This window comes from Scyliorhinus canicula, chromosome 9 (genome assembly GCF_902713615.1).
Source record: "Scyliorhinus canicula chromosome 9, sScyCan1.1, whole genome shotgun sequence".
Classification (NCBI taxonomy): Eukaryota; Metazoa; Chordata; class Chondrichthyes; order Carcharhiniformes; family Scyliorhinidae; genus Scyliorhinus; species Scyliorhinus canicula.
This window is the reverse complement of record NC_052154.1, coordinates 3,561,213-3,573,519: the sequence shown is the minus strand read 5'-3', so window position 1 is coordinate 3,573,519 and position 12,307 is coordinate 3,561,213. Positions and strand designations below refer to the sequence as shown.

Sequence of the window (12,307 nt, the reverse complement as noted above, 5' to 3'; positions counted from 1 at the left end):
AGGTGTGTACAGGAAGGATTCCTGACTCAATGTGTGGATCGGCCGACGAGGGGGGAGGCCATATTGGACTTGGTGCTTAGCAACGAACCAGGCCAGGTGTCAGATTTCTCGGTGGGAGAGCATTTCGGTGACAGTGACCACAACTCCTTGACCTTTACCATAGTCATGGAGAGGGAAAGGAACAGACAGTATGAGAAGGTATTTAATTGGGGATGGGGAAATGATACAGCTACTAGACAGGAGCTGAGGAGCATAAAGTGGGAACAATTGTTCTCAGGGAAATGCACAACAGTAATGTGGGGATTGTTTAAGGAGCACTTGCTGCGAATGCTGGATAGTTTTGTCCCACTGAGACGAGGAAGGAATGGTAAGGTGAAGGAGCCTTGGATGACAAGAGAAGTGGAGCTTCTAGTCAAGAGGAAGAAGGAAGCTTACATAAGGTTGAGGAAGCAAGGATCTGGCACAGCTCTAGAGAATTACAAGGTAGCCAGGAAGGAACTCAAAAATGAACTGCAGAGAGCTCAAAGCGGGCATGAAAAAGCCGTGGCGGGAAGGATTAGGGAAAACCCCAAGGCGTTCTACACTTATGTGAGAAATAAGAGGATGATCGAGTGAGAGTAAGGCCGATCAGGGATAGCGGAGGGAACTTGTGCCTAGAGTCTGAGGAGATGGGGGAGGCCCTAAATGAATATTTGCTTCAGTATTCACTAGAGAGAGGGACCTTGTTGCCCATGAGAACAGTGTGAACCAGGTTAATAGACTCAAACAGGTTGATATGAAGGAGGAGGATGTGCTGGAAATTTTGAAAAGCGTCAGGATTGATAAGTCCCCTGGGCCTGACGGGATATACCCAAGGTTACTACGGGAAGCGAGGGAAGAGATTGCTGCGCCGTTGCTGATGATCTTTGCTTCCTCACTCTCCACTGGAGTAGTACCGGAGATTGGAGGGAGGCGAATGTTGTTCCCCTGTTCAAGAAAGGGAATAGGGAAATCCCTGGGAATTACAGACCCATCAGTCTTACATCTGTGGTGAGCAAAATATTGGAAAGGATTCTGAGAGATAGGATTTATGATTATTTAGAAAAACATAGTTTGATTAAAGATAGTCAGCATGGCTTTGTGAGGGGCAGGTCATGCCTCACAAGCCTCACTGAATTCTTTGAGGATGTGACGAGACACATTGATGAAGGTCGGGCAGTGGATGTGGTGTATGTAGATTTCAGTAAGGCATCTGATAAGGTTCCCCATGGTAGGCTCATTCAGAAAGTTAGGGGGCTGTCTGGATACAGAATTGGCTGGCCGAAAGAAGACAGCGAGTGGTAGTGGATGAAAAGTATTCCGCCTGAAGGTCGGCGACCAATGGTGTCCCGCAAGGATCTGTTCTGGGACCTCTGCTCTTTGTGGTTTTTATAAATGACATGGATGAGGAAGTGGAAGGGTGGGTTCATAAGTTTGCCGATGGTTGGGGCGAGTTGTAGATAGTGTTGAGGGTTGTTGCAGGTTACAACAGGACATTGACAGGATGCACAGCTGGGCTGAGAAGTGGCAGATGGAGTTCAACCTTGATGAATGTGAAGTGATTCATTTTGGAAGGTTGAATTTGAATGCTGAATACAGGGTTAAAGGCAGGATTCTTGGAAGCGTGGAGGAATAGAGGGACTTTGGGGTCCAGGTACATAGATCCCTCAAAGTTGCCACCCAGTTTGATCGGGTTTTTAAGAAGGTGTATAGTGTGTTGGATTTCATCAATGGGTGAATTGAGTTTAAGAGCCGCGAGGTTTTGCTGCAGCTTTATAAAACCCTAGTTAGACCACACTTGGAATATTGTGTCCAGTTCTGGTGGCCTCATTGTAGGAAGGATGTGGATGCTTTGGAGAGGGTACAGAGGAGATTTACCAGGATGCTGCCTGGACTGGAGAGCATGTCTTATGAAGAAAGATTGAGGGAGCTAGGGCTTTTCTCACTGGAGCTAAGAAGGCAGAGAGGTGACTTGATGGAGGTGTACAAGGTGATGAGAGGCATGGATAGAGTGGATAGCCAGAGACTTTTCCCCAGGGTGGAAATGGCTGTCACGAGGGGACATAATTTTAAGGTGATTGGAGGAAGGTATAGGGGAGATGTCAGAGGTAGAAATGCTCTGCCAGCAGAGGTAGTGGAGTCAGAGTCATTTGGGACATTTAAGTGACTCTTGGCCAGGCACATGGACGGCAGTAAATTAAAAAAAAAATGAAATTTAGAGTACACAATTTAGAGTACATGATCAGACTCTGCACAGACAGTGATCCAAGCCGGGAATCGATCCTGGGACCCTGGAGCTGTGAAGTAACAGTGATAATCACTGTGCTACAGTGCTCCCCTCCTATTAACCACAAATAAACCAGAGACTTTAATCAGCGAGCATGCTGTGAGGAAAGCGTGCAAAAGAACCACCATTTGAAGCAATTATATTTATCTTTTGATCTTCATCCTTATTATTCTTATCCCCCCCACCCCCACTGTGTTTGTCTGCCTTATGTGTGTGGGTAGATGGCAGTGTTTCAACTTACACACCTAGTGACTGTAGCTGATGAGCAGCAACGGGTTTGGCAATTCTTATCAGACTTATTTGTTAATTCACTTGTGCTGTGACTCTGGGTCGAGTGGCACTGGAATTAACCTTGCACTTGCCCAGGGTGTCGTTCCAGTACAACCAAAGTAAAAACAGCAGATCCTGAAGGAAAAGCACCACAGTTGCACTCTCCAAACCATAACATTTTAACGTGTTGGCCACATGGTCTAATTTTCCCACCAGGCCGGTGTGCACCATGGAGTGAGTGGTCACACACACACGGCAGCTCCTGCTAAGGTCACAGAAAAGAGCTCTTTTTTAAGCAATATGGAGTGGAAGTTTTATGAAAAAGTATAGGTGAAATGTTGGAGGAGTTTTTTCACCCAGGAATGATATGTTTCTTGGTTTCTAGTCCCGCAGAAACAGTGTAGGATTTGGCTGGGACTGCAGCAGAGAGACAAAGCCTATTCAGCAGGCAGGCGGGGAAAGGGCTGGGTTAGAGGCCTCAAGCTGACCTGAGGGGCCTTGTGAAAGCTGGATTCTAGCAGCAAAGGGAACAACTGGAAAAGATCTCACCAAGGGCTCTTTTAAAGGCCCGCAACGGCGCTGATTTGATTTTTCCCCAGGTGGGAATGCAGCCTCGGCGCTTCGCGGCCGGTGGATGGGCTGGACTAGAAGTGGAGTGACCAGAAAATCAACTTTGCAGCAGAAGAAGGTGCGAGGCAAAAAGGACAAGATGGCGGCGGGCAGAGAACCGGCAGCGTGGCAGCAGTGGGCGAGGGAACAGCAGGAGCTGCTGCTGCGCTCCTTCCAGGAACTAAAAGCTGAGATCCTGGAGCCGTTGATGGCATCGCTGGACAGGCCCGGGGCGACTCAGACGGCGCAGGCTGCGGAGATTTGGGAGCTGCAGCAGAAGGCTTCGGAGAACGAGGAAGAACTCCTCGGCCTGGCGGTGAAGGTGGAGTCGCACGAGGCGCTTGACAAGAAATGGTTGGCAAGGATGGAGGAGATGGAGAACCGCTCCCGCCGGAAGAATCTGCGGATTTTGGGCCTCTCGGAGGGGCTGGAAGGTTCGGATTTGGGGGCCTACGTGGTCCTGATGCTGAACTCGCTGATGGGCGCGGGGTCGTTCCGGGGACCCCTGGAGCTGGAGAGTGCCCATCGGGTGCGGCTGCGGAAGCCCGGGCCGAACGAGCCACCCAGGGCGGTGCTGGTCCGATTTCAACGCTTGGTCGACCGTGAGTGCGTGCTTCATTGGGCGAAGAGGGAGAGGAGTAGTAAGTGGGAGAATACGGAGATCAGGATTTACCAGGACTGGAGTGCAGAGGTGGCGAAGAGAAGGGCTGGGTTTAACCGGGCGAAGGCAGTGCTCCACAAGAAGGGGGTCAAGTTTGGCCTGTTACAGCCGGCACGCCTGTCACTTATAAAGACCGCCAACTTTATTTTGACTCCCCAGAGGAGGTCTGGACTTTTGTCCAGGCAGAGAAGCTGGACTTGAACTGAGGACTGGGGAACGTTGTACGCAGCCCAGAGGCTTTGTCCTCCTTGATATCCTTTCGCTCTTTTTGGTTCTATTGGGCGATGTTTTTTTTTTTGTTTTCGCTGTCTTGCCTTTCTTTTCTGATTTTCGGGACTGTTATCTGTTTACTTGGGTGGTTTATCATATCATAGAACAGTACAGCACAGAACAGGCCCTACGGCCCTCAATGTTGTGCCGAGCCATGATCACCCTACTCAAACCCACGTATCCACCCTATACCCGTAACCCAACAACCCCCCACTTAACCTTACTTTTTTTATTAGGACACTACGGGCAATTTAGCATGGCCAATCCACCTAACCCGCACATCTTTGGACTGTGGGAGGAAACCGGAGCACCCGGAGGAAACCCACGCACACAGGGGGGAGAACGTGCAGACTCCACACAGACAGTGACCCAGCCGGGAATCGAACCTGGGACCCTGGAGCTGTGAAGCATTTATGCTAACCACCATGCTACCCTGCTGCCCCATGTCATGTTGGGATTTTTATTATTTCACTGGTTACGGGTTTGGGTGGGGTTCGTGGCCCTGTTGGGTCATGTGCCTGTCTTCCCGTGTTTTGGGTCGGGGGCGGGGCTTGGGATGGGGGGAGCGGGCCTCTCTCCCGCGCTGGAGAAGCAGGGGGCGGGAGAGAGGCCATTTCTGACCATGCCCCGCATTAGGTGGACCTCGAGCTGGGGGAGGAGAGGGACCAGCGCCCGTTGTGGCGCTTGGAGGTGGGGCTGCTGGCGGACGAAGATGTGAGGGTGCGGGTTCGAGGATGCATCGAGAGGTACCTGGAGGCCAACGATAATGGGGAGGTCCGAGTGGGGATGGACTGGGAGGCGCTGAAGGCGGTGGTTCGGGGGGAGTTGATCTCCATTCGGGCCCACAGGATGAGAGGGGAGCAGAGAGAAAGGGAGAGATTGGACAGGGAGATGGTGACGGTGGACAGGAGGTACGCGGAGGCCCCCGAGGAGGGATTACTGAGGGAGCGGTGCAGCCTTCGTGCTGAGTTTGACTTGTTGACCACCAGAAAGGCAGAGGCTCAATGGAGAAAGGCTCAGGGTGCGGTGTACGAGTATGGGGAGAAGGCGAGTAGGATGCTGGCACACCAGCTCCGTAAGCGGGATGCGGCTAGGGAGATTGGTGGAGTTAAGGACCGGGGAGGAAATGTGGTGCGGAGGGGGGTAGGCATTAATGGGGTCTTCAGGGACTTTATGAGAGACTATATCGGTCCGAACCTCCGGCGGAGAAGGGGCCCTTTTTGGACCGGCTGAGATTCCCGAGGGTGAAGGAGGGACGGGTGGAGGGTCTGGGGGCGCCAGTTGAGCTTGAGGAGCTGGTTAAAGGGATAGGGAACATGCAGTCGGGAAAGGCGCCGGGGCCGGATGGGTTCCCGGTTGAATTTTACAAGGCGTATGCAGACCTGCTGAGCCCCCTGTTGGTTAGGACCTTCAACGAGGCGAGGGAGGGGGGCTTTGCCCCTAACGATGTCTCGGGCGCTGATCTCCTTGATCCTTAAGCGAGACAAGGATCCCCTGCAGTGTGGGACATACAGGCCGATCTCACTCCTGAATGTGGACGCCCAGTTGTTGGCAAAGATCTTAGCCACGAGGATAGAAGATTGTGTGCCGCAGGTTATCCACGAGGATCAAACGGGGTTTGTGAAGGGGAGGCAGCTGAACACTAATATACGGAGGCTCTTGAACGTTATTATGATGCTGGCGGTGGAAGGGGAGGCGGAGAAAGTGGTGGCGTTGGACGCGGAGAAGGCCTTTGATAGGGTCGAGTGGGGGTACTTGTGGGAGGTGCTGGAAAGGTTCGGGTTTGGGGAGGGGTTTGTCAGTTGGGTGAGGCTGTTGTATGAGGCCCCGATAGCGAGTGTGGCCACGAATAAGAGGAGGTCGGAGTATTTTCGACTATACCGACGGACGAGGCAGGGGCGTCCCCTATCCCCCCCACTTTTTGCGCTGGCAATTGAACCCCTGGCTATGGCGCTGAGGGAGTCGGGGGATTGGAGGGGGCTGGTCCGGGGTGGGGAGGAGCACCGAGTGTCGCTCTATGCGGATGACCTATTGTTGTATGTGGCGGACCCGGTGGGGGGAATGCCGGTGGTGATGGGGATTCTCCGGGAATTTGGTGATTTCTCAGGGTATAAGCTTAACTTTGGGAAAAGCGAGCTGTTTGTGACACACCCGGGGGACCAGGAGGGGGGGGGGATTGGGAGGCTCCCACTGAAAAGGGCGGAGAGGAGCTTCAGGTACTTGGGGGTTCAGGTGGCCAGGAGCTGGGGGGCCTTGCATAAGCTCACAAACCTCACAAGGCTGGTGGAGCAAATGGAGGAGGAGTCTAAGAGGTGGGACATGCTGCCGCTGTCTTTGGCGGGTAGGGTGCAGTCAGTCAAGATGACGGTGCTCCCGAGGTTTTTGTTCCTGTTCCAGTGCCTCCCCATCCTTATCCTGAAGGCCTTTTTCAGGCGGGTTAACAGGAGCATTACGGGGTTTGTGTGGGCACACGGGACTCCAAGGGTGAGACAGGTGTTCTTGGAGCGGGGCAGGGATTGGGGGAGGGGGGGGATCTCGGACGTGTACCAGGTGATGCAGGAGGTAGACGAGGCCTCGATGGAGGAGCTGAAAGATAAATGGGAGGAGGAGCTAGGTGAGGAGATAGAGGAGGGGACGTGGGTGGATGCCCTAGGAATGGTTAACTCCTCCTCTTCGTGTGCGAGGCTTGGCCTCATACAGTTTAAGGTACTGCCTAGGGCTCATATGACCAGGACAAGGATGAACCGGTTTTTTGGGACTGAGGACAGGTGTATTAGGTGCTCAGGGAGCCCAGCAAACCATGTCCACATGTTCTGGGCATGCCCAGCGCTGGGGGAATTTTGGAAACGTGTAGCAAGGACGATGTCGAGGGTGGTGGGATCCAGGGTCAATCCAGGCTGGGGACTCGCAATATTTGGGGTTGCAGTGGAGTCGGGAGTGCAGGAGGCGAAAGAGGCCGGTGTTCTGGCCGTTGCGTCTCTAGTAGCCCGGCGGAGGATTCTTCTTCAGTGGAAGGATGCGAGGCCCCTAAGCGTGGAGGCCTGGGTCAACGATATGGTGGGGTTTATTAAATTGGAGAGGGTCAAATTTGCCCGAAGGGGGTCAGTGCAGGGGTTTTTCAGGAGATGGCAACCATTCCTAGATCTCCTGGCAGAACGGTAAAAACAAAAGGTCAGCGGGGGGCGGGGGGGGGGGTTCTGTTTTTTTTGTTCTTAGAATTTTCTGTTATTGTTTTCTTTTTTGTGAAAATTTGAATTAAAAAAAGAAAAAAAAAAAATTCCCACCAGGCCTGGATATGGGAGCCAGGCCAATCAGGGGAGACAACACAGGACATTAATGACAGCACATTATGCAGTAAATGCAACAATTAGGAAATGCACCCCTGTCCTCAGCTGTGGAAGTTGCTGGGCGCAAACTGTAGCCTCATCAAAGAGCAAGGAGAAGAAAACAAAATTACCTTTCAATTTCAGCTTATTCTGGAACTCTCTATCTATCTCCTCTTTGTTAAACTGGGCATTCGCACTCTCAAAGTCAAAGTCTTTTTCGAACTTCATTGGACCGTCTCTTCGTACAGCAAATCTTCCCCTTCCTCGGCTCCCACCACGTCCCCGTCTGACAGACTGGCCCCCTGATAATCAGGAGAGAGCATGTTAGTACATCAAGAAGACAGGTCAGAACCGCGAACAGCAGCAAGATGGTCAACATCACAACTTCAAATAGCCACAGTTACAACATTGAAGACTGCAACAAAGACATGGTCTTCTTTGTAAGATACCTGCAACAATCCAGTCGGCTACAGTGCAGTCCAACTAAAGAGGAACATTAATAAAGCAATAAATAAACCAAGTCAATACGTATCTGTGAATGGACATGCTGATCAAGAGACTTACACCACCTCATACCCCTTCAGACAGCCCGTAATCAATCGCAGCTCAAAACAAAAACTACTACCAAGTTTAAATTGCAACCTTGAATCCAGATCATCCATAAGGCTCACTTTATCATACAACAATAATCTTTATTAGTGTCACAAGTAGGCTTACATTAACACTGCAGTGAAGTTGCTGTGGTGCCTATTTGGGTACACCGAGGGAAAATTCAGGATGTCCAATTCACCTAACAGCACGTCTTTCGGGACTTGTGGGAGTAAACTGGAGCACCCGGAGGAAACCCACGCAGACACAGGGAGAACATGCAGACCTCCGCACAGACAGTGACCCAAACCGGGAATCGAACCTGGACGCTGGAGCTGTGAGGCAACAGTGCTAACCACTGTACTATCAACAAGTGAATTGTACATTGGTGAAATCAGGACCATCGGGACAGAATGAGTGAATGTAGTGAAGGTGCATTTTTACTGTGCCCTGAAATACAATTTCAGGGTTTGAGCAATGCGAATACTTTTTCTTGCAATTGCAGAGGTGCAGCTTTAGGTATTGTTATGATGACGTTGGCACTGGACAGTCAGATTCCAGAGTGAAAGTTGGTTTGATAGATTCCAACTGATTTTTAAAGAAATCATGGAGGTAAGACAATGACAAAATCCGCTAATGAACTTTTAATGCAAATAAACTATTGATTAAATAAGAAACTGGACAAAAATGTTGTAAAGGTTTCAATACAAACACCAGAAACTCACACGGTTAGGTGAATTGGACATTCTGAATTCTCCCTCAGTGTACCCAAACAGGCGCCACAGTGTGGTGACTAGAGGCTTTTCACAGTAACTTAACTGCAGTGTTAATGTAAACCTACTTGTTACACTAAGATTATTATTATTCCTTTTATCTCAGCATTAACAGACACAAACCTCCAGTGAACATTTACTCCCAACTTAACACCATGGTTTCGTGCTTCAGCTGGCCCAGTGAAACAGTTCCAACGGCTAGAAAATTTCTTAGTAGACCAAAAAGTGCAACTTCAACTCAAATAATAATTCAGCTTCAGAGCAAACATACATGTTCCAGGGTGGCGCAGTGGTTAGCACTGCTGTCTCACAGTACGGGTTCAATCCCGGCACTGGGTCACTGTCTGTGTGGAGTTTCGGTATGGGACAATTGGGCGTGGCCGTTTTGGCGCGGCCGTTTGGGCGCCATGGGACAATTGGGCGCAGCATATTTGGCGCGGCCGTTTGGGTGCAGACGACAGAATTTTTTTTAGTTTTTGTGGCTAGTAAATTGTTGCAAGTAAATTGTTGCAAGATTCAGTATCATTCGAAGGAAGGACTTAAAAGCAAGCTTAAAACTGTAAATTAAAAGATGAGCTTTAAAAAGTTTTTAAACTAACTTTATTGTAAATTAAAAACGTTAAATTAGTTCATTTAGTTAAAAACCTTAAATTAGTTCATTTAGTTTAGTTCATTTGGTAATTATGAGCAAGGCTCCTCAAGTACTCAATAGCATCCATGTTTTCAAATTTAAGAACAGTTTCATGTATTCTTTTATCTGCATCTCTATACTTTTTTAGTTTTTGTGGCGGTTCATGGCCGGCTAGTAACCTTTCAAAATATGCATCTCTACCTTTCTGTACTTTACGCAACCCATCAATTAGTTTCCATATGGTGGGATGATGCATGCCAAGTTCATATTTCAATCGACGGTGGGCTGCCTCCGCATTATTGTTTGTGCGGTGTTCCCCGTTTAATGTTCTCTGATAAAGGTTCCAAATCTCAGGGCGAAATAAAAGTGTTCGTCTACCATTTCCTCGTCTGTTCAGACGACCAACATATGTATCTTCAAACCAGTTGAGTAAATCTTGAAGTTCCTGCGGCAGTTGGGTCGCTAAAGCATCCAGATATTCATCGATTTTGTTCAAAGGTACAAAGGCAATGGCAATAATCATTTTGGCTTTTAACGCAAAATCTGGATCAGTGTTATAGAAACTACGGAACCCCATACTAGCTAGATGTTTTTGCATATTTTGAGCTAAATTAAAAAAACATCCTTTTATTTGAACATCAGGGAATATGTCTTTCATAGCACTGTGCCCAGCTTGTTCATAATCACAGACGATTGAACTGGGTTTCAAGTTGCGTTCGATTTCTTTCAATAATGCGAACATTCTCGCATATGTGGTGCGTTGCTTGTTGGGCAAAAGAGCATAAACCGTAGGAGTAACTCCTCCGTGTTTTTTTACCATAATTACATAAATCTGAGAAAAGAGGCTGGGAGCAATACTGAATGTGCCATCTGCAAACCACATATCAGATGTCAATAAGTGCTGTAGCTAACTCTGTCTTCTGAAGATTAATATCCGGTCGTGACCTGGTCCACTATCACAACGTAAAAAATTTTCTTCCACTCCTGGTTGAGGGTCATATATCCTGTAGCATTCTGGCACAATCAATTGTTGTAAATTACTTGGATTGGTGGGGGCGTTCAATACATAATTACGCTTTCTGCTTATCATTCTCCTCAAAGCAGATATATTAGGAATGGGTGGTAGACTAGCTTGGGATATGTCTGTCAAACATTCATTAACAACTACAGTCGGTGCCTCAAGGGATTCCTGTGCTCTCTTTTTTATTTTAGTTTTCACGAGTGCAACCTCTACTTGTGCAGCAGAAGCATCATGCGAATGGCTGTTCAGCTGCCTCACCACGTTTGCAGCTTTAGTATGGAGCCGTGCTTTGCACCGGTTTTGTTGCTCACATATGGGTATGCAAATTGGTTTAGTTAAAAAATATATAAAAAGATGGTGATAGAACGAAACACTTGTGACAGCGGACCCACACCAGCAGCGAACTCAACTGAGGCTAATTTACAAATAAAGAAATGTTATTATGGCCAACACTATTTTAGGTGTGGGCTCACCAACGTCCTGTAGAATTGCAGCAAGACATCCCTGCTCCTGTACTCTAATACTCTCGCAATGAGGCCAGCATACCATTTGCCTTCTTTAACGTTTGCTGCACCTGCATGCTTACCTTCAGTGACTGATGTACGCGGACATACAGGTCTCGTAGCATTTTTCCCTCTACTAATGTATCACCATTCAGGTAATAGACAGCCTTTTTGTTTTGCTACCAACGTGGAAAACCTCGCAATTATCCAAAATAAATTGCATCTGCCATTCACTTGCCCACTTACTCAACTTGTCCAAATCACACTGAAGGATATTTTCATCTTCCTCACAGCTCACCGTCCCACCCACATTTGTGTCATCTGTACATTTGGACGGATGACATTTTGTTCCCTCATCCACATCGTTGATATACATTCTAACTAGCTGGGGTCCCAGCACCGATCCGTGCGGTACCTCTCTAAACACTGCCTGCAATTTGGAGAAGAGCCGTTAATTCCTACTTTTCCGAACAGTTTTCTATCCATCTCATTCAATATATAAAAAGATGGTGATAGAACGAAACACTTGTGACAGCGGACCCGCACCAGCAGCCAACTCAACTGAGGCTAATTTACAAATAAAGAAATGTTATTATGGCCAAAACGGCCGCACCACAATGGCTGCGCCAAAACGTACCTAACCCGTGGAGTTTGCACATTCTGCGTGGGTTTCACTCCCACAACCCAACGATGTGCAGGATAGGGGGGGATTGGCCACGCTAAATTGCCCTTAATTGGATAAAAAATGAATTGGGTATTTCAAATTTATTTAAAAGAAAAATACAAGTTCCTTCAACTCAGTTCGCCAGCAGTTTTTTCAGGATTTCTTCCTTTAGAGCTCAGAATATCTGCCTCATCTTCCTGGCACACACAAACCAACTGCAGATGTGTTGCATGCCCGCGTCTGTGTGGGTCCAACTCTACTACAGTTCTATAGGAAAGTCAACGGATTCAAAACATTAACTCTCTCTCTCCACTGATGGTGCCAGACCTGCTGAGTTGATCCACCATTTTCACTTTTTATTTCCGTTTTCCAGCATCTGCAGTGTTTTGCTTTTATTTATCTTCCCCCCCCCCAAACTATATTTTGGCAACTTATTAAAATTAAACAGGAAAAACATGCTAATCACCAGTGATTTTTACTAAATGAAACCTACTCCTTTCTTGAGCAAGCAACCAAATGTTACATTTGGATAACTGTTCAAGGGCCATGAGGCCAACAACAGCTATAAAAACCATCCTGCAGTACCAAAATTATTCAAACTGGAAAACACTTTTGCCAGCTTATGAGTAATATCTCCCTCCCCCCCCCCCCCTCCCCCCCACACTGCTCGTTTTCGTTTTCTAAAT

The 12,307-nt window shown here is 48.4% G+C and overlaps 1 protein-coding gene across 1 annotated transcript in view; it reads right to left on the bottom strand.

The window, feature by feature from the left end:
* LOC119972012 (protein LSM14 homolog A-like) overlaps positions 1-12,307 on the bottom strand; it is a gene marked incomplete at its 5' end in the record, with an annotated part of 70,072 nt that overhangs the window by 12,706 nt on the left and 45,059 nt on the right. Inside the window, one exon of the mRNA XM_038808435.1 lies at positions 7,573-7,743. Within this exon, the coding sequence (XP_038664363.1) occupies positions 7,573-7,743 (171 nt within the window). The remainder of the gene's footprint in view (positions 1-7,572; positions 7,744-12,307) is intronic.